At 45.8% G+C, this 22405-nt stretch overlaps 1 protein-coding gene across 2 annotated transcripts in view; it reads left to right on the top strand.

Moving 5' to 3' along the window:
• HIPK2 (homeodomain interacting protein kinase 2) overlaps window positions 1-22405 on the top strand; it is a 125839-nt gene that overhangs the window by 85275 nt on the left and 18159 nt on the right. The window contains exons 3-9 of one of the 2 annotated variants that reach the window (XM_041398833.1): window positions 6701-6824; window positions 8904-9023; window positions 9720-9806; window positions 10893-11077; window positions 14789-14951; window positions 17539-17665; window positions 19167-19288. In XM_041398833.1, the coding sequence (XP_041254767.1) occupies window positions 6701-6824; window positions 8904-9023; window positions 9720-9806; window positions 10893-11077; window positions 14789-14951; window positions 17539-17665; window positions 19167-19288 (928 nt within the window). Of the gene's footprint in view, window positions 1-6700; window positions 6825-8903; window positions 9024-9719; window positions 9807-10892; window positions 11078-14788; window positions 14952-17445; window positions 17666-19166; window positions 19289-22405 lie in introns of both variants that reach the window. The other variant, XM_041398832.1, reaches the window with a different exon arrangement.

Here is a 22405-nt window from a genome sequence, read left to right as displayed (position 1 = left end):
CTCTGTCAGGCCATGCCTCCCATCTGTCCAGGTCCCTCTGGGTGGCAGCCCTGCCCCCATGTGCATGGCCAGGTGTCTCCAATGTGGCATCACCCAGACTGGGTGAGAGTGCTCCCTGCCTCCTCCTCAGGTCAGGGATAAAGATGTTAAATGAGACTAGTCTGGGATAAACCCCTGTGGTGCCTCACTGGTCACCAGCCTCCAGTTTATATTTATGTCCTGTAACATAAACCATCACTGAGGGCTGAGTGGATACAGCTTCCAGTCTTTTGAGCTGATTCAGATATTTTTTGAAGTATTGCAGACTAATCTTGAGGGATGGGCAAGAGCAATGTGAGCAGTGCAGCGTTGGAGCTCCCTTCTGGTGGTGGTTGTACAGGTGGCCTGGCAGCCCTGGAAATGGCTCTGGGGGGGTTACACCCACAGTCCTTCCCAGAAACCAGGTGTACCTGTGTTTGACCTGTGAAATACAGAGCCTGCTAGGAGGCCCTGTAGTGGCACTGTCCTTCCTTATCACTCAAACCAATACATCTTTGTGGGCAAACAGTATACTGTGACCAACTGGGTGGCATTCCTCTGTGGACCTTTCCCTCCCTCAGGAATAACCCTGTGCTGACTGACCTCTCTATGGTTGGAACTTTATGCTGGAATCTGAAAGGCATAGTGTGCCCCCATATTCTGGGATGAGTCTTGACTACCAGGGCTGTCCCTTGCTGAGGGATGCAGGAGAAATGCAGAAATCCAGCACTTCCCTGCTGAGTGGCATGAGTGGGGCCTAGAGCTGCTCTCCTGTCCGCTGCATGGGATGGGGAGTGAGCAAGCAGGAGCTGTTGGGACTGGTAGGGTGTTATGCTCTGGCCCTGGTGGCTGCCTTTATCACAGACACAAAAGTCTGCAGATGCCCAGCCCTGGAGGAGAGGATGGCCTTAGTTTGGGGGTTATCCATGTTTGAAGTATGCATCCCTTCCAGGTGTCTGTGTGAGCAGAGAGGCAGAGGGTTGAGGGAGATAGCAACTGTAACATTTCACTTCCAGAATATGTGCCTGTCTCCTTTTACATCCCTTCAATTAAGAAATTATTTGGAGACTGAGAAGTACAGAGGAACAAAAAAAAAGGTTCTCTGTGCATTCCACCTCCATTACCTAAGAGTTAAAGGTGCTCTGCATTCTACAGTACGTGGCAATAAAAGGTGGACACCTCCACAAACTACAAAAGAGCCAAGTGAGCAGGTATGAGAAAGAGTCCATAGAGATGCCAAAGAAAGGGTTCATCTGAGAAGAGGATAGAGCTCCATCACTTGAATAAAAACCCATTTGTAAGACACACAAAGGATGCAGTTCCTTGTCCTCACAAGAGGTATCTTGGTGCATGGGAGAGCATGAGCTCTGAGCTGGGTGAAGCCCTGGGTGTGCAGCTGCTCAGTGCCCCCCTGCTTGGGCAGAGGAGCTCAGCTTCTGCCTCTCTGCCTCTGCCCAGGGCTTCCTGAGTGGAAATGTGAAAGCTGCTGCTTCCCAGCATTCAGGCTTTAGTGAGTGAGACAGGAGCTGTGTGTACCAGCTCAGAGACATCTTCACTGCAGGTCTGTCTGCACTGCCTTCAGCTGCCCCCAGCCTTCTTCTGGGTGCAGGAACACTCTCTGCTCAAGGTGCTAGCAAGTATCAAGCTTTGAGTTATATTTTTGTCTGAGGTGTATACTTGTCCATGAAGGACTCTGCTGAGACTATCACGCTTGGCCATGGGATCCTACCAGAGGTGGTAAATTATCCCTGAGGAGGGCAGTTTGCAGGAAGGTTTAAAATTCAGAAAGAGGCCAGCTCTCTGAATCCAAGTCTGTGGAAATGAATTTTTTTGGCATTTGTTTTTAATGTCCTGCGATGTGTGGGTGAAAAAGCCAGCAAGCTAGACTGGTAATTAATTTTCCTGACAGAAACACCAGACAATGAAATTACCCTGCCACAAAGCAGGGTTGCTAAAGTAAATACTCCGCCAGCAGCAGGCCTGAAAGCAGGATGGGGTCGTGTGTGAGGTGCAAGCAGATGATGAGATGGACTGCTGCCTCTGGGGACCTGCGGGTGCTGCCAGCACGGGGACCCTGCTGCCCCGGGGCACCAGCAGCTCCCTGGGGTACACAGGCACATTCAAGCTGGGCTCCAAAGGATGAGGAACTGACTGGACTCACTGCTGAGCTGAGGAGCAGGTCACCCTTTGCTGTCCAGGCAAGTAATTTTCTTGGAAACAGGTAGGGATGTGGGAAGTGGGGGTGGGATGACTGCTTTTGTCCTGGAGATAGAGGCTCTTGGCAGGGCTCTTCAGTCTTTCCTGGGCTGGTGGCAAGTGGTTTCTAAGCCTTTGGTCTGTGCTGGTGTGATTTGTGTGAGCTGTAGAACAGGTTGTGCCTGTGCTTGCAGAAGGGGAGTGCCTTTTGTTGGAAGACATCGAGGGCAGCTCATGGGAGAGGAAGGACAGGAGGGCAAAGTTTTCTGTTTTCCTGCTGTGTGTCTTGTACTGGAGGCAGGAGTTACTGTGCCAGGAGTGTTGCAGATGCACAGCCAAGAAATGGCTGGAGAGCGGGAAGTGGGGATGTTCTTGCATGTATTGAGGTATCTGGCAGCTGGCTCCACTGTGGGCTGGCAGACAAGATCCCTCAACGCAACCGAAAGGTTTGGTGAGTCTGTGTTAAAAAACCTGTATTGTTGGTACAAAAAATACTTCTCTGTGCAGTCATGGAGAGATCTGCCAAAGATTTCAGTGCTGTTTGGGAGGATCTGCTGCCACGTGATCGTCCTTCCAATTTATGATTGCAATAGTGGGATGTGCGCATTTTCATAGGGCATTTTCCCTTGTTACACAGTGCTAGCAGCTGCAGAATGCAGAAATCCCACACAAGAACTGTTTAAGACATGGAAACTGTTTTCTTTCCCTTTGGGAAAGAGAATTACACTGTTTTTCTTGCTGAGCTAAATCTGAGTGCTTTTAGGAAAACAAGGGTCAGTTGTGGAGTGCACTGCATGCACATTTCAGGACCGGAGTTATTTAATGTATTCATTATCTATAAAAAGTACTGGACCAGTAGTGAAGTGTTCAAGCATGCAGATACCACATACTGTCTTAGGTTAGGCTGCAGAAAAGAGAGAGGATCATTTAAAGGACTTGATCTAGATTACAGAAAACATTATGCTAGATCAGTGCAGTACCGAAAGGCAGTAAACATTGGAAGAGAAAAAATGAACTGTTTCTGCATAATTTTATGTCCTAAATTAACTGCAGCTTCTCTGGAGAAAGGACTGCGTGTCTCAGAGGATCTCCCAGATAAAACATCTGCTGAAATGCCTCGTGTCACTCCAAAAGCAAACAAAATATTAAGCTTAGGGAAGACTGGAACGCAAAAGCATTCTGTAAATAGTGTAAAATAAGTCTGGGGAATATCCTTGTGTTTAACTCTTTCTAGGTCTGTTCAGCCTGTCTCCAAGCAGTCAGGAAGAAGAGTTGCAGGGTCAGGCAGTGGAAGTGGATTGAAACATCCATGGGATGGTACACTGAGAAGGCAGAAGCCGCTGCAGACATGGGAGAGCAGGGCAAAGATATAAATTCAGCTTATGGTAAAGGACAGGTGATTCAATCATTTCCATCTTCACCTCTAAACCAATCTATGTGAACGCAGAGTGAGAGGTGACAAATTTAAACCTGATGAAGGCAAATCAAGCTTTAAACAGCCAAGCTAAGATAAGAAGAAGGTTGCCTGTGGAACTCTGTGCCATAACATGTGATGGAAGTCAAGATCTCACCTTTTCTTAAAAAACTGACATGCTTATATTAAGAAAGAGAGGAGTTGCATGTTAGATACTACGACCAGAAGGATGTATGCATCCATAACTGAGTATAAAGAGCAAGGTCCACCACAGTGGAGATTCAAAGGTATTCTGTCAGTGCACGGGTTGGTTCATTACAGAGTTCATAGCATCCTGCCCCAAAATGCTTGGCATTGGCCATTTCAAGCAGGCAGAGCACTGCTCCTGGTGACTGCAGCTCCCTCTTTCCCTCAGCAAACAGGAGGTATCTGCTGGCTGAAAATCTGGAATCCTGTGTGGTGTCCACTACTTGTTGTTCTTGAGGTGTCTTAATGACTATTTACTTCAGTTAACAAGATCTTTTTGTCTTAGAGCCACTCCCTTTCTGTGGAAAAATTACTGTGCTTACATGAAGGCTGGGAGAAAACCACAGCAAGTGGTGTATGTAAGGTACCATATCACCTAGATGTAGCCCCTTCTCAGAGGCATTCTCACCATTGTTAGAATTCATAACATGAGTGATGTTCTGTTTAGTTGCACTCTTTGTGTTTAAATAATATGGACATAGACTTGTGCTTTTCTCCCCAATAGTGAAGATGATAAACTTCCTCTGCATCTTAAAAAGAAATTCTCTCCTTATTACTGCACTCCAGAAAGTGGAGCTTTCAGGTAAACCCACTGGACAGCCAAAGACTCAGGAGAAAAAAAATTAAGAGATTTTGGAATCTCAAATTCTAGGTCATCACTTTTTGCAGGGGTCTGAAGGTGTTGGCAGCCTAAGTGTGGGGAGAGAGGAAGGGAGGGGTGTGCTGCATATGACAGCAGTGCAAGTGGTTTTTTATGCACAGGGAGTTTTCCACACAAAATCGTGTTGGGAATATCCCTACAGTCCACCCCTCCACTTGAGTTAGTGGGAGGGATCTGAAGTTGAGGCGATTCATGGCTGAGCTCTCATTAGTGACCAGGGACATTTCCTTCACAATGTGGAAGGCAGGCAGGGAGAGGCAGATGGCTTTGAATGCAGGATTTACATAGTAATGAGATTCAGGTCACCATAGCTGTCTTTTTCTCTCTGCATTTTGTCTAGGTGTCGGGTAGTGTGTAGGGATGACAGGGATGACGGAATAGGGAGGAAAAGAGGAAAATTAACCCCTTGTTCATGAGGAGAGGTTGCTGTTAGAATAAATGTTTGTCACAGTGGGCTAAAGAGCAGTAGGGTATGACAATGACAAGCACAGATGAGGCTAGAAGTAGCCACTTTTTAGGTTTCTGAGTTGTTTTTGTGGGAATGGCACAAAGAATTCTAACTTTAAAATACCAGAATTTCCTGTAATTTTTACGTTCTGCATTGCTGGTTTAAGAAGAGGTCGTTTGGGACTTTTATCATTACAAGTCCCCCCAAAACTGGGGGAGTTTGTGGACTGAAGACAGGGCATGGATTCTTGCTACAGAGTCTTTGCTTCTTTGGAAAAAAATTACCATTTTGCTTGGTTTCTTGGCTAAAGACTTGTCTTGACATGACTATGTAATGGTGTGATTAAAACATAATATTTTCCACTGCAATTGGTAATCCTTAGTATGATCTCACTAGTGTCAGATCTTATCCTGATGACAAATGAGGAACTGGGAACCATAGGTCCTATTTCGAGCTTTGGATGGTGGCACTTGATTTGATCAATAGCCAACCCCAGGCATTTCCAAAATATGCATAAGGGCCTGAGAAATCCCAAGGCTATATTTAAAATGATGAAAGTTTTAAAGCAGTGTGTGTCTATTTTATCTGTCTTCTGCTTTTTCTTTCTTTATACTTAGAGGAGTATGGGCAAGTAAGTTATCCCATGACACCAGAAACTCGGGCTTTAGTAGCATTGCAAGAACAGGAGAGAAGCTTTAGGAGATCCTTGTATAAATAGGAACTGTGTCATATAACTGCGTGTCTAGGTGTTATCCCACCTAGACAGAGGTGGGATAAGTAAGGAAGGTGTTTGTGTGTATAAGGTTTTCAGTATTTGGAAAATATTTTTGGTTCTTTCACACAGAGTTTTTGAAATTCAGAACGTTTGGGGCACATAGGTCAGGATTCTTCTTGTCTCACCTTGGCCACTGCAGTTAAGCAAGTTCATCTAACCTCATCCTAGACCTTTTCAGCATCAGTGGAGAAGGATTCCAACCATCCCATGGCAGTGGGACAGATTCCCCCTGGAAGGGGAGGGAGCAGAGGTGCTTTGGTGGCATCTCTTGGAGATGGCAATAAATGCATAGCCAGAGAGCTGCTGCATTTTAGCTGTTTGGGCTGAAAGGGAAAAGGAAATCTAATCAGGTGGCTGGGACAGACTGGGAAAGGAAGGCTTCTTGGCTACTTCCTCCTGAGGAAAAGGCTTAGGTCTAATAGATCTAATGACATTATTTCTTTTTTTTTATTGTTACAGCCATTTGTTTAAAAAGTCAGTAATCCTTTTATACCAGTCCTGTAATGATTATTTAATGTCTGGCTGTTTGTGAACCCATGGAGCTGTGTGAGCAGAGGATGCTTCACCGCAGGGGTTGTGCACAGTTCTCCACAGGACAGCGAGCTGGGCCTGAGAACCTCGAGTGGGGGCCTTGATTGGTGCCTTCATATTCCCACTTGCTGGATGAATTCAGTGGTAGTTCCCTCCTTTGCAAAATGCTGCCAGATGTGAGGCTGTCTCTTGGCTGTATATGGCCACAATACTCTTCTGTAAGGCTAAATATTCACCGACTAATGTTTGGTCAGCAGGCACTGTGCCAGTGACCAGTGAGTCCCTCAGCTCTGTCAGAGCAGTGACACTTGCTGGTGGCAGCTCTGAGTGTCACTGTGGGCACCAGCTGCCCAATGCCAGCTGCGCAGCTCTGCTCCCCTTGCTGATGTTTTCTGATCTTTTTCTTTGCAGAGCCCCTGAAATTATCCTCGGTTTACCCTTTTGTGAAGCAATCGATATGTGGTCATTGGGATGTGTCATTGCAGAGCTGTTCTTGGGCTGGCCCTTGTACCCAGGAGCTTCAGAGTACGATCAGGTGGGTGTGGATATTGCCCTGGGCACTGGTAAGTGCACACATCTATTTCCCTTCTCTTGTCAGAGTGAGCAGATGCCAAGTTTTTCACTTTGGCTAATGATGGATCCGTATTTCTTGCTCTCCCAAGTCAACATTGTCATTATGCACCTGGGTATTTGTTCCAGTGTGCAACTTGGTACGCTGGCTTTTAAGACCTGGCTGCCTGAGTGAAATCTCAATCAAGAGTCAATGCTGCCATTGACTGGAGAGCTCTGTGCATGTCCCTCCTCGCTGAGCAGAGCAGGCACCCGTTCTCTGCTGTAACAGCAAGTGCAGTATAAAGCCTTACTTGTTAGAAGAAACTGCATGAACTCAGCTGCATTTCATAACGCCTTTTATGAGAGTGCATATTAAAAGCAGTGACAAGAAGGAGAACGTTGGCATTGATGTAGGTTTCCAGTTAATATAAGCTGTCGTCCCTTTTCTCCCTATAGGCTTTTATGCCCTTTTTGTAGTCCTAAAACCGATAATGCAGCAGCAGCTAGAGCCAGGGCTGTAGAATGCTTTGCATTCCCACAGTATTCTTCAGGCCGATCTTAGCTGTCTGAAAATGCAGCCTGAAAAGGGTCTTTTTTTCTTTTAGGAGATAAATTTTTTAAAAAGGAAAAAAAAAAAAAAAGGCAAGAAAATAAGTAAGTTTTTCACATACTGAAATGTTTTCTTGACTTTTCTTTTGAAACCAATATTTTTTTAATCAGAGCTCTAAAGGTAAAATTTGGCAGGGGAAATAACTTGCAGCAAAGAGCAGGGCTATTAGTGACTCTAAAGGAAATCAAATGTAGCTGAGAAACTTACAAGCATTTGAAAATCACATACCAAGCATGAAAAGTAGATTTCTTTCTCTTCCCCATTGCACCCGAAAAGCCATAAAACACACAGCTGGAAAAGAAATCACCATACCTTACTGGCCAGCTTAACTGCCCAGCACAAAGCTTCCTCTGGTAAAGTGCAACGAGGGCTCCTGGGGAGCTGAGAAAGGGATAGGGGCTGATCCTGGCCGCTGGCTGCAGCACTGGCACAGGGCTGCATGCAGGATGCTGGTGCCTCTCGAGTGTGTGGGCTCTGATGGACCTGAGGAGCTGCAGAGCTGAGCAAGCCATGCACAGTGAACTGGGGTCTGGGTGCTTGGAAGTGATTGAAAGCATGGCTGCTTTTTATGCCTTTATGTATTTAATGTTTTTATCCTTCTCTGTTTCTTCTCTCAAAAACACTTTCCATCCTTCCCTAGAATTTTTTAAGTAGGTGACTGGTTTTAGTAGTTTTGCAGAGTTTGCAGCAATTTTGAAGAATGAAGCCATGCAGGAGACAGGAGGTGCCAAAGTTAAGGTTTTGTGTGGCACCTCAGGCATGTGTGACATTGGTCTTTAATTGTGTATATCACAGACTCTTTATAAATAAATAAAAGTTTGAGATTCTGGAAACACAAATAGAGTATCTTTTAGCTGTGTGGGTGCCAATGAGGTCATGCTTGTGGATGCAACCCAAATAACATCATGTAGTCAGTAGAGACAAGTACTTTCCATACCATGAGGGTGTCAGTTGGTTTGAGTGTATATTTCACCCTAGTTCAAAAGCAGTCGCTTCATTATCCTCTGTTTGGAACTTCAGACTCCTAGGACAGGCTGTGTGCTCAGGTGGAAGAAAAAGGCAGAAGTTAGAGAGCAAATATCAAATTGCTGAAATGACTTCCTAGAGAGGAGAGGGTGCGAAGTGTTAAGGCATCCCATTGAAATCACTGTGTGGGTCCTTCTCTTTGAACTTGAAAAATTTAGGAACTTTCCTCTTTTCATCCTTAGGCCTTGTGGGAGTGTACTCTAAGGGTGAGTTTCCAGTGATGTATGTGATAAATGGAGGGAATTCCATTCAGAAATTATCTTCCTCTCATTCCTTGCACTGAGTTTTTCAGTGTGAAGTTTCTCTACATCCTACATCTTCTTTTTTTGTCTGTTCTGTTGGTTGAAATGCCTCCTGAACTCCTTCAAGGAAAACTTCCAGAGATCTCCACAGGATGAACAGTGACCTCTCATCCTTCTCTTACAGATTCGCTACATTTCACAGACGCAGGGCTTACCAGCAGAGTATTTGTTAAGTGCAGGGACAAAGACGACGAGGTTTTTCAACAGGGATACAGACTCACCATATCCCTTGTGGAGGCTGAAGGTAGGAAGACATTCCCTTGTTTCTTTTGCCTTGGAGTTGTTAGTTGGAAGTGAGGAGACACTCAGGTCACCTCAGAGCGTAAGTTTCTGCTTTTTGCAGTGCAGCACAGACATAGGGGTGGATCCTGCCCAAGGTAAAACTGCCATCCCCAGAATTTGGAACCTGTAATACACCTGCTTAGCATTGAAATGTAGGAAATTTAAGTCCAGAGTTGACTTGAAAATCTCCCTCTAAATAGTCAGTGATTTTGTGTGTAGTGGGAAGACTTTGCTCTAATATCTAACTCATTGTGGGGGGGAAAAAAGGCAAGCGTTTTAATTCTACAGTCAAAACCTCTAGTAAAGCAGGTGAGCCCTGAGTGTCTGGTGCCAGTGGGTTTGGCTGCATGCTGTCCCCAAGGAGAGAGGCCAGTGGACTTCTGGCTGGGATGGGATGCTGTACCTCAATGTCAGGGTGGATGTGAAACCCACCATGGTTGGGAGGACCCTCAGAAGTGAAATAGAAGAGATAAATGACCTTGTAACATAAAGGATGTCACATAACCGTGGTGGAGATCATGTAAATGGTGTCTGGTCAGGCAAGAGAGGCATGATGGTCCCTGATGAGGACAGGATGAGGCACATGTGGGAAGTGGCACATAATCTGCAGCTGGTTGCAGGGCAGTGTTGGTCAATGCCTGTGTCCTGTTTTGAGCAGACGCCAGATGATCATGAGGCAGAGACGGGGATTAAGTCAAAGGAAGCAAGGAAGTACATTTTCAACTGTTTGGATGATATGGCACAGGTAAGAGTGTTGGTGAGTAACCAACAAGACTGTTCGCATGTTTTCCAGCAACACCAACAAAAGGGAATTATGGAAGTTCTCTGTGTATCCTATTCTGGGGCCAGCTCCTGAAAAATACCAGGATTATGCCTATCAAATTTGCTGTTATGTGCTGCTTTGTAGGAGTGACTGCACACGGGGGTATGTGTGCTGTAGTAAAACAGCATTGGAAGGTGGCTAAGACACGTCTCTGTGTTGAAATCCTGCATTTTCTCTTGTCTCTCCAGTGCTCTTCTGTATGACCGCTGGCAAGTCACTTGCTTTCCCTGTGCTTTAATATTCCCATTTGTTAAACGGTGACAGTAGAAATATTCACCATGGCCACAGAAGAGTGTGCTCGCTGTAAAACGTGGCTGGCTGGGGGAAGAATGGGAAGTACTAACTCACTGTGTCAGTTCCATGTCATTGTGAGAGCTAATCCCAGCATAACCACTCCTGTGACAGGAGTTTGTGCTGACAAACCAGTGCAAAACTGGCCCAATGCTAGCACCAAACTGGAGTTTGTGCCAGCAAGGTCTAGACATTGTACCAAGTAAAACATGTAAACATGCAGGAATGAAGGACTGGAATCTGAGGAGACTGGATAATTAATGAAATCATATAGCAAGTCTTTTTTTTTTTCCTGGCACCTGATACATGAATGGGGTGTTTCTCATAAACCTACTGACAATTTTTATGTATTTTATATATTTTTTTGTCATAGAACACATAGATAAGTGTCTGATGGCACAGTATATGATAAATACTGTGATTATCAGAGCTTGCCTGCTACCACATGGAAGCTTTTCATCTTCAGTGGAGGGTGACTAAGTGTTTCATTAGCCACTGACCCAGGCGAGCTGAACACTTAACAGTCTGTCTGGAGATGTGACATGCACAAGCCACATGAGTGGCCACCACAGAGTGTGGCGTGGCTCTTCAGCAGCTCCTCCTTTAGACCGGGAGGCTCGCAGGGCGTGCACTCCAACGAGGAGTAAACACAGTTTGCTGGAGACCTGACCATCTGCTCTTCCCCTTCGGCACTCACTCCTGTCCCTTCTCCTTTAGGTAAACATGACAACGGATTTGGAAGGAAGCGATATGTTGGTGGAAAAGGCAGACCGGCGGGAGTTCATAGATCTGTTAAAGAAGATGTTGACGATAGACGCGGATAAGAGGATAACACCCATTGAAACTCTGAGCCACCCTTTTGTCACCATGACACACTTGCTCGACTTCCCTCACAGCACACAGTACGTGGCTTTTGTTCCCCTTGGGTCTTGAATTGAGGGGTGAAAAGGAGAGCTGGTTGTGGTGGAGACCAAGTGTATCTGAGGGGCTTTAAGATGTTTAATCCCTAAGTTTTAATCTTTTCCTGCTTAAAAGAAAAAGATGATTGCCAACTCAAGGTTGCAAGAATTGGGTTGTAGGTGCTTGGCATTTGAAACGCTTCAGTGTGTGCTACATTAATTATGTAAATATTCAGTAATTACATATTTTTGCATTAAAATGTGGGAGAAATTATGCAATTATTGCTGAAAGTATCAGTCTATTTCAAAGTAATATAGTCCTGATTGTTACTGGGGTAATCAACCTTATCTGCAGTGGGGGACCGACCCTTCCTCCCAGAACCTTCCCATCGTGCCAGGAGTCAGCTTGGGGCTGTTTGCTTTCTAAGCTGTTCTGCAGCAGGCTGTTTTACAGGCATAAGCACCAGGATGAGGAGTTTGATTTTCATCCTGATTGTTGTCCACCTGTGTCACCTTAAATACCACGTTCTGACCTCATCTGACACATGTAGAATGAGGACGGGCTCCACTGCCTGATGGAAATGAGAAGTCACATCTTCAAGCCTGACTGCCCTTCTCCTAAGGCTGCACCACAGAGCACAGCAGCCTGAAATGCAGGATACCTGTCCCCAGCCCACTGCCCATGTCCAGTTCACATAGGAACAGGCTTCTCAGGTGTAAGTGGAGAAGGTAGACACATAGTGGGGTTTTACAAAGCATTCAGGACACTTAGCTTTGAACATCCTGCTTTACAGCACCTGGCAGTTCCTGGTGCTTTCACAGGCTGTCCCTTCCCCTTGACAGGAGAACAATTATTGGCACAGTGCTGTATTTTCATTGGGTGCTATTTGCATGAGTATTTTAAAGGCTGTCAGGAGCTCAGGTACAAAATTAAAGGGGGCTGCTTGAAGAGCTGCAGAGCAACAGGTAACTGTGTCAGCTCCCCTGCCTGTATGGGTGGCTGCGGTATTTTGAATTTGTTTAAGGTAGCTTTCCCCCTTTGAAGGTGCTGTAGCTGCCTTTTTGTTACATTTACCACAAGATAAGAGCATCTGCTTACCAGAAGGTAGTGGGTGCACGATCTGTGTAGACCCAGACTTAGCCTGCACAACCATCTTTGAGCATTGTTACCTATAAATAGATGGTAAGTGATAATGAAAACAAGATGGGGCATGATTGTGCTAAACAGGAAAAAAGTAAAGTTTCATATAAAAAAAATATCATGAATAAAATATGACAGCAAAATACTGAGTGAGCATCACAGACAAAAGTCTTTTAATTTGCAACAGTCCTTCTGACTGTGCAACAACTGATTGTGTAAGATAGGAGAGATTCGTGACCTAATGCATTGCCGTCAGAAATCTTTCCACTAACGCAACAGTCCATAACCACATCTTCATTTTTGAAGTGCTCACTTGTGGCTGCTCAGGCAAAGCCCCAGAAAGATTGAAAATATCATTGGGGCCAACAGCAATGAGAATTTTAGCCAAATAAAGAATTCAGCATCACGTCTCTGAATACCAAGTGCGTGCCAGCCGGGTGTGTAACCCCGCAAGCCCCTCCACGCTGGAAACAGTGACTGGCAAAGAGAGCAATAAGCTGTAACCAGCATGGCAAGTGGATGGAGCTTTTGTCTGTAATTACTTGTGCTTTGGAGAATAGAGACTTCAAAGCCTTGAAAGATGCAGGGAGCTATAATCTCTCTTGGAAATAAATTGGGCAGCAGAAAAAGTGAGGATATATGGAAACTGTAGCTTCTGGAAGGAATTTCTGCTGTGGCACGTTTCAGAGAGGCTGCAAGTTCGAGCAGTGCAAGAGAGGCTGTTCTGCTTTCTTACAAGCAAACAGCAAAGTGAACTTAGCTTCCCATTTCACATATTTAACTTCCTGGCTCTTAAATTTACTCCTCAGACTTTCTGTCTGTTTTGCTTTGTCCCTGCTGGTTTGTTCTCCCACCTTTTTTTTAAAGTAAAGCCAGAGAGCTTGGTATTGCATTTGTAGAGCTTACATCTTATTAGATAAAACCATTTGATGACACACACCTATACTCCTCCCAGTGCTTTCTTCTTTGTGCAGGAAGAATTATATTCATACTTGACTGAAAAAAAGTGATCCAATAGCCTTCTATATTTATTTGATAAGTGTTTGATTTTGCTGGACGTTCTGTGACCAACAGGTACAGTTCTGGAAGTGAATGCACATGATGGGCAGCTGTGCAGTGTCCTGAGCCTGGCTTGTCTGCAGGTTGTTTATGACCCAGATCCAGTTACCAAGATATTACTTGTAGGATGAGAGGTGACCATTTGAGTAAGAGACAAGACAGGGATAAAAAGATTTAGGTCCTCTTCATCAGCCTTAGGGATCATACAAGATTGTTCTTTTTGAAGGGACGCTGTTTCTTAAAAGTGATGTGAGGATATATTTTCTTTTTGAAGGGATGCTGTTTCTTAAAAGTGATGTGAGGATATACCACCTACCTCCAACAGTTTAGCTCATTACAAACTGGTCAGCATGCAGCTGATTTTCACTGCTTGGAATTTCTCTTCCTCCATGTTTGGATAATGGAAATAAAATAAATGCCTTTATACTTTCTGAGGTTGTGTTTCAGATTCTGAGGTCACATTTGTAAAAACAGTTATTGTGGAAGAATTGTGGAAAACCTGTATTGATTTTCAGATATCAAAAGTGAGATTGTACTAAGAATACAGTGTTGCCCAGGTTCACTGTGTTGTTGTCTCTTAACCTCTGTATGCTTTGGTATTCTAATTAATGAAATATGGACAGTTTCATCTACAGATGCCTGCTGTGCTCTAGCAATGTAGAGAGTATTTAATCTCCTTTACTGGGGCACAAAATAGGATACTTCTCAAAATTTCCATTGCTATATCAATAACATTTAAGGGAAAGTCAGTGTAGAGGAAGAAGCTGTAATCATTCCCCCAGAGATCCAGTGCTCAGTGTGAGATAACCTCAGAACCAGATTCCCTCAAGGCATTGAGGAATTTGCTTTGGAATAACTTTTTGATATTAATTGTCCCATTGACTGCAAGAGGAGATGTCATGCTTCAAGATAAGCATCTGCACAGGCGTTTAGCCAGACAGGGGCAATGTTTTAACTGCTTAGCTGGACTCAGCTCTTGGTGAACAACTACTTAAAAGGAACAGGGATGACTTTTTTAGGGGGTCTCAGTGATCAAGAACAGTGAAATTCTTCCTTGCAAAAGACGCATAAAACTATCTTTACGCTTACACTGAGGCAAAAAGCATGAATTTTCTTTTCCTCTCAGGCTCCATCATCAGGAAAAAAAAATGTTTCTTTCTTTCTTGCTCTCAGTCTCTTTTAGTCTTTTAATATAGCCACTTTGTATTTTTTGCCCTGTCCCCTAAAGGACAACCAATTTGCTTGCTTTTGTGACTTGTATTGCAGTGCAAAGACCCATGGGAGCACCCAGGGGCCCAGGGGAGCTGCTCTTATCTTGGCCTTCTTCAGTACGGTGTTAGTCTGACTCTCACCAGTTAAGAGAGACCTGCCTAAAATACCAAAGGGCTTTAAGAGCCTAGAAAGTGCTAAGCTTGCCCTGGAGACCTATTGCAGGGCCACTGTGATGAACTGTAACCTGTGTGAGTCGCTTGGTTGATTTTCTGTGCCTTCCTTGCCCCCCTTTCCCTGCACAGTGTCAAGTCCTGCTTCCAGAACATGGAGATTTGCAAGCGGCGGGTGAATATGTACGACACGGTGAACCAGAGCAAGACACCATTCATCACCCACGTAGCCCCAAGTACATCGACCAACCTGACCATGACTTTTAACAACCAGCTCAACACAGTCCACAACCAGGTGAGGGCATCAATCACAAGCAGCCAGTGCTTGAAACATTTATGTCAGGAGGGCCTAGAAGATGAAAAGCAAAGTAGCATCCCATTTAACATGCCTGCCAAGAGATGGTGCCTTTCTACTCTCCTTCTTCTGCTCTTCTCTTCATTCTCTTTTCTTCAGGCAAGCAGTAATCTTGTGACATTTTGTGTGATGGGGAAATGTTGCCCTTGTTGTTTATGTTGTTGTTGGGGTGATAAATCCTGCTTACTTGGGAGGTTGCTATGGGGAAAAGCTCATTAGTCCCTTAATGCAGCAAGCAGTACTTCACTCCCTGGGTCAGGCAGAAGTATTTGTGATCTTACAGCCCTTCCTCAAATTGGCATTGAAGTAAAATGAATTTAAACCCTCTGTAACAGACACAGCACTGTAACTGATCAACACGAAAGAAGAGTTTAGCAATAATATTTATTCTTACCTCCCATTGCTTTTACTTCAGGGGCCACAGTTGATGTGGGGACCTGTGCATGTGCCCCCACTGTGAACACTCCAGTTTGGTGGGCTTTGGCTTTATAATCGTGATTTGTATTAGTTTTACTTGCCCCAGTGTTGGGGGGTGCTGCGTTAACAAATTTTATGTGACTAGCAGGCTAAGTTGTTTGCTGTGGTACTTATTACAGCAGTGAAAGGAAGCTCTCCAGGGAGAGCACTATAGCTGCTGCTTTGAAGCCTTTTGGGAACAGGCTGCTCAAGATTCACTCTAGAGATTGCAGGTGGCATTGCGGAAATGGGTTTGGAAAGCAAGGGAGCTAAAGGAGTCTGTGTAGATGTGCAGGATGCTCCTGTGTCAGTAAGAAAACCAGACTTCTTGACTTGGGTCTTGATACATGTGATCACAGGAGGTCTTTTGAAGCAATTCAGGCAGGCACAGACAGAGACAGAGACTTTGTGTGAGAGGGTGCTATTACAAACACCAGTTTCCTTTCTAGGCTGTTTCTGAGGTGCTGACTAAAGAAATGCATGCTACATGCTCCCCTAGGCCCCAGCTGCAGGGCAGAGACACTGCTTGTACCACAGTTACTTGTAGGAAAGGCAGACTTTCACTCGCATTTCACTTGACATTAAGATCAGCTGTTGGCTGGGGAGATCCATGGTCATTTCTGAATTCTCATAAGGGGTGTGTGTTCTGAGCAGAGCTAGTATGCCCAATGTTCCTAGAAGAATTGGCAGAAATATTTCCAGGAAGAGTGTTTTAATTTGAACAAGGTCTAAGCCTTTCACAATTCTCCTCAACATACCAGTTGTCTTGGCTTTCTTTTGTTTCCTGTCTGCAAAAGATCTGGGGATTACCTCCTTCCAGTTATGGCTTCTGAGATGACGAGTATGGGAGCTGCTGTGGTTGCTGCTCAGTGTGTTGCACAGGAGAGCAGATTGCACTTCACAGCCCCTGCACTGAGAGGAGATGAGGAGAAGGAGGAAATATTTTGTTGTTACATCCTTCATGGCTGTGGCTGTGGCAGTGCAGTGTAGGTCCAGTAGCAGCCAGTGCAGTGCAGAATGCTCTCTCCTGCACCTTGATCAAAGCCTCCTCCTGGGTTCATACATTCACCATGAGAAAGTGTTGTCTGACCTATCTCCAGCAGTGTTGCTGGCACGTTTGGACAAAGGGGAAGGATGGGCTCTGGTCTGGTAGTGTCTGCCTCCCTAGGCATGCATGCTAAGAACATATATTTGGAGCTGTTTAGTTGACTGCAACTGTTAGACTCAGTCCAAAATAGAAAATTTAAAAAAAAAAGTCTTCAGATTTCTAGATTTTTTCAGAACTCTGGGCTGATTTTCCTGGCTTTGAAACATCCCCAAATGGAGTTTCTGCTCTAAGAGATTTTAAAGACAATTCAAGTGAAGTTTGGACTTTGCAAATATTAGCATTACCTCCTGTTATGACTTCTGATTACTTCAAATTCCAAACATAATTCAAGGGGCATGTGCCATCTTAGATACAAGGTATCTAAGAGGAAAGGCCAGAATAGATTTTCCCTCTCAGGATGAGATTTCACAGGGCATGGAGGTGCCGAGTCTATTTTACCTAAGAAATGTGAGTAGCCTCTAGAGCTATGTACATGATGAGTGAACAGCGTGATTTGTGGATAGCAACATTTTCTGAGCCCATCTTCCTCATGCTGCAAATCAGAGCCAGTTGGGTGAGAAATGGCTGCAGTTCTGCTGTAGGGAATGTGCTGTGTCCCTGGGCAGTACAAGCAGCGCCGTGTGGCCCGAGGTCCCGTGGCATGGCACAGCAGTGGCACACTCGGGCAGATTGTGATCCTTCCCCCAGCACTGCCCTTGTCTCTTTACTCCTCAGTGTCCCGTTCTACCCCTTGTTTGCTGTTTTGATTTGATTTTTATTTTATCTTACACTACTTTACTTTATTATTTTTTTGGATTTTGCTTCTTCCAGCGTACCCATCTCCCTCATTTTTTTGTTTGTTTTTTGTTTTAATTCCCGTCATTCCTTTAGACCACCAACCTGGCTCCCACCTCCTCCAGTGCCACTATTTCCTTAGCCAACCCCGAGGTCTCCATACTAAATTACCAATCTGCACTCTACCAGCCCTCAGCGGCGTCCATGGCTGCGGTGGCCCAGCGGAGCATGCCCCTGCAGACGGGAACAGCGCAGATCTGTGCCCGGCCAGACCCCTTACAGCAAGCCCTCATCGTCTGCCCACCAGGCTTCCAAGGTAAGTGACAGCCTCACCAGGTCTTGGCCTGCTGCTTCGTCCAGCTCTTTTTGGAAATAAGTTTCCTCCGTTCAGGTCATATGGCAGAAAAAAGGGCTGGCCTAGTAAATCAGAGCAGCGGGGTTGTTGCAGGTGGAAGTGTTTGCCTTGGCAGGGCATCTTGCAGGCACCTCTAACATCCTGAGCTGGAGGCAGCTGATTCTGAGAAGGGGCTGGGAGAGAATATGTGGTACTTGTCATTCTTTGCCCTGAACAAAGTTTAAGGCTCTTCTGCCGTACTTTGGTAAACTTGAAAGCTTTCCCACACAATACCAATAAATCAGTACATATGTGTGTAGTGGATCATGGTGTCACTTCTCAGTGACTCCGTTGCTAAAAGGGGAACTTGGGAGGGTAATGCAGCAGGGAGTGTGGTGCTCATGGATATGAGGGTTCTCCCCCATAACAGATGCCATGACCATTTATGAGGACAATTCCCTCAGCTCCAGCCCTGCTGCAAACAGCTCTGCCTGTGTATACTAGTGGTAGGAACTATTGTCAGACAACTTGGGAGATGCTCAGTGTTAACCACTTGTCCTTCTGTTAACATTACATGCTGTAGCAATTTGGGAAAACTTGCCAAGTGTCTGTAGGAAGTGGTCTAAATAGACCTCAGTTCAGCTGGTGCAACTTCTGCTCTTCATTTCTACAAGCCTGTCTGTGCATTAGTCTCCAGGCACTTGTTAAATGTTCTGCAAGATTATCAAAGCTCTTTTGAAATAGAGAAGTTTAGCTAGACCTCTTCAGCGTAGTTAAAATGCATCTCAAGGGTTTGACTTCAGAAGTGGAGTATGTAAGCGACCATCCTCAGCTTGCTGCTTTGAGAAGGCTCCAAAGTAGAGGAGGCAGCACAAGCTATGCCATGCACTGAGGTGCCTCCAGCTCAGTTAGGCTAATGTGGGCCTCAGCCAGCAGTGACTGGAGTTTGGGGTGTGCTAGAGCCTTTCAAATATGAATCCCAAGAAACTGTGCTGGAGAAAATCCTCTGTCCCCGTCAAGGCTGACAGAGTATGGAGTTCTGGATTCCCATCCCAATTTGGTGTAAAGAGAGCATTCTCATATAACAGTGGGTTTTGGCTGATAAAGACCATTTCTTGTTATTAAACCAGAATATATGGGGAAGAGAAGCCATTCACTCTCCTCTTTTCCTTTTCTGCCTGTGCACATTGTATTGCAATATTTCCCATGCGCTTGAGGTACCCTAAAATACAAACTCAACTAACCCCTTATTGCCTTTGGAAATGTCTTTTCTGCACCCTTATACCTATATCATGTTTGTGAGCATTTGATGAACATCTTTGGGCCAGGGTGGAACAGGTGGCACTCTGATAGCTGATTATTATTAAATTATTGCAATTTAAGTGGACATCAGCGAGTGCCTTTAGGCTCCTCTGAGAGCCAGCCCCTGCTCCTGGCCATGCTGCTGATGGCTTATGCTGTCCCTTCTGTGCTGGTGGAACAGGGTTACAAGCCTCCCCTTCGAAGCACGCTGGGTACTCGGTTCGGATGGAGAACGCCGTTCCCATTGTCACTCAGGCTCCTGGGGCCCAGCCTCTTCAGATCCAGCCAGGACTCCTCGCACAGGTAAGGAATTCTAAAGGCACCGAGATCAGCAGGTATTTACTGTGTTGTTTAGCTCTTGGAGGCTGAGGAGAGAAGCTTTCTCTGAGGGGCTTCTGTGGTGCAGTTTGGAGACTTGGGCAGCTCTGTATGGGTTGGCAGCTTTCTCTGAAATGTCAAAATCTCCCCCAGCTCATTGTTCAGCTCAAAGACTATGTCTGAGTTGCAAAAGCCACTGGAAAAACCCTTTTTCTTTCTGCTTTTCTACTGAAATCAGTGGGAAAGCCTCAGGGAAAGCAGTGTCAGGCCTCTGCTGAGAAGGAACCTCTAATAACCTCCTGCATCCTCCTGAACTCGAAATCTTGGGGGTAGTTTGCAGCCAGGAGTTGCACTGGTGAATTGCATGCTGCTGATAAATACATTTCATGCTTTAAGTTTTCACCATTTTGTTTTATGAGGACCTCTGCACGTGAGGTATGAGAGAGATGTAGGAGGCAGAGGCAAGGGCTCCACACTCGAGGAGCTCTCCTTGTCAGCAGTTCTTATTGGCACAATTCTCTGAAATGTTCTCACAGGAAAAACATGGTTCCTCCTAAAAAAAAAAAAAAAAAAAAAAAAAACAGGAATGGGTATTACTGATTACATGCACATCCTCAAGGGGTACCCCAGCTCCTCAAACCAGAGGAGCAGTTCATTCCTCCTTGTGCAGGCTTCAGTGAATGTGCCTCACCTGTTTTTAAGCTGGCACCATGGTACCTCTGCTGATACCAGACAGGGGAAAAAACCACCTAGTGTGCTTAAAACTAAGTTGTGCAAGCTGGAAAAGATGACCAGCTAGTTACAAAGGCTTGTTTGATCTGCTGTGCCAGCATGTTCATATGCAATCAGGAACCAGCAGACTTCAGGGTTTACTCGTGTGTGTTGCACTGCTGGGGTAAGACTGTTGGTGCTCTTGCCTTCCTTTGCCAGCTGCCAGTCACACTTATCTGGTGAAGACAGAAAAATGCAACTTGCAGCCTGTGTGATTTCCATCAGCTAGCATGCCCTGCCCCTTCCCAATAGCAGAGCCTTTGTCAGCGAGCTGTCTGAAACATCAAACCAATCTCTGCTGCAGCCTGTTGTAACAACTGACATGGGCCACCTCCCTTGTTTGGTGGGGAGGAAGAGCCTAAGAGGCAGGGAAACAAAAGCCATGGCAAAGCATGGAGCAGTCTGTACAGGCTCAGTAGCTGGCACCTCTTGCTTGTCCAAGAAGTCAGCCAAGGCAGTGAGTGAAGGAGGTCACAGAGCTAGCTTTACATGCCCCCACCATTCTGCCAGGTCTCCTGTGGTGTGCTGTCCTTTGGGACTTGAAGGGGTGAGGGCTGGATCTCAAACATCTAAAGACAGCAGGATCATGAAAGATCTCAGTACCTCCTTCTTTCTTCTCGTGGTGGCTTTGCTGGGCTCTATGCAAGTGAGGAATGTTTGGTAGTAAAGCTCCCCCTGAGCACCCTCCTGCCCACAGGTTACCAATTTCTGTGCTGCCCCTGCCATGTGAACACCTGTTTCATGGGCATCCCATTTCATGCTTTCTACTGACATTTCATTCATTGTCACTTCCAAAGGGGAATTCTGGCTGTTTCTGAGAAACACTCCTCACTTGCACAGACTTTTAATTTTTGATGTAATAAAAGGGAGGACATGTGCCTGTTGCTGTGCCCGTTTGTCTCGCGCGATGAGAAATGTGAGCTGTCTCTGATGGCAGGGTGCTCTGATTGATGCTGGTGGCATCTGGTGTCCGTGGGCCTCGCTCGGTTCGGGCTGAGCAGCTGGTCTGATAAACAAATCTGTACCCAATTCCAGTTTCCTGAATGGAAAAACACAGCTTCTTTGTGATGCATTGTAGTCACATCTGATCTTGGCGGCTGCGTGTCTCTCTCCCAGCAGAGAGCTGTTCCTCTCATGCACAGCTGCTTATCTAATGCTCTTCAGCCTGGGCCATGCAACTGCTGTGACTGCGAGAGGGACTGGCCCCAGCAGAGAGTGCAGCGCCTCCAGAGCCCACTTCTGTCTGTCCCCTGCTTTATTTGTCCCACTGATGAGGCATGGTGCTGCTCTTTGTGCTCCCAGAACTGTGGAGTGCTGTCAGGCTTTCTCCCCTTGTACCTAGCGCATGGCACAGGTTTCTGTGTTTGCACTCCTCAGAGTGCCTGTGGCTGGTAAAGCCTTACTGTGTCCCAGGGCAGCTGGCATCCAGTTCTCCCTGTGCGTTTTGTACAAGACCAGATGTCCCAGATGAGGGACAGAGGGATCCAGGGCAGGAGGCACTGACAGAGCTTGAGCATCGTGTCTGGCAGCTGTGTGTCTGCAGCCTGTGGCATGGAGCTAGGCAGCGCAAGGCAGAGCAAGCAGCCTGCAAGATGCAGGGTCAGTGGCTAAAGTAATTTGTTTGTAACTTCTCTGGGTCTCTTTTCATCCTCTCAAGCAAGTGTGGTCCACATATTGTATGCACAGAGACCAGTGAAAGGAGACTGATCCTGTCTTTACTCACAGCTCACTGTGGCTTCAGATGTCAGATGAGGCAAAGCTGTACAGTTTTCCAGCAGGCTTCCAAGTTGTGACCCAGAACTCTCCCCTGCCCTTGAACAACACCCTGGATTCTTGATTTTCTCTCCTTTTAACTCTTTCCCAACAACACTTCCTACAGGGGTCCTGCCACTGGCTTTCAAAATGTTATTCCATTAGTTGTTCCTGCTCTATGTCCAGAGTACAATCTTGGTCCCTCCAGGGGACCCACCAGCTCCTGAGGACAAGGGCCAGAGCATTGCTTCACCACCCCACCAAAATTTCATAGTAATGCACTGACTGGGAACAGGCTGCAGCTGCCAGGACAAGCCTTCTATGTGTAAGCACAGCACACAGTGCTGGTGGATCAGCCTGGACAAGTCTTATCTGCAGATTAAATGATTCAGTGGTCCTTACCTAATAACTGAGGAATTTGTGCCTAGGCCCTGACACTGCATCTAAATTTATGCACTGCAGTCGGACAAGGAGCTTAGATTTGTTCCATTCCCTTCCTGAAAAGGGAGGAAGAAGTTTTGTCTTCAAGTAAATCCAGGTAGTCCCCTGGGATTGACTTCAACAGTAGTTCAGTCTCCT

Source organism: Onychostruthus taczanowskii, unplaced genomic scaffold (genome assembly GCF_017590055.1).
Source record: "Onychostruthus taczanowskii isolate IOZ18803 unplaced genomic scaffold, ASM1759005v1 scaffold15, whole genome shotgun sequence".
Classification (NCBI taxonomy): Eukaryota; Metazoa; Chordata; class Aves; order Passeriformes; family Passeridae; genus Onychostruthus; species Onychostruthus taczanowskii.
Note: the sequence above shows the minus strand (reverse complement) of the source record. Positions and strands in the feature narration are given on the sequence as shown.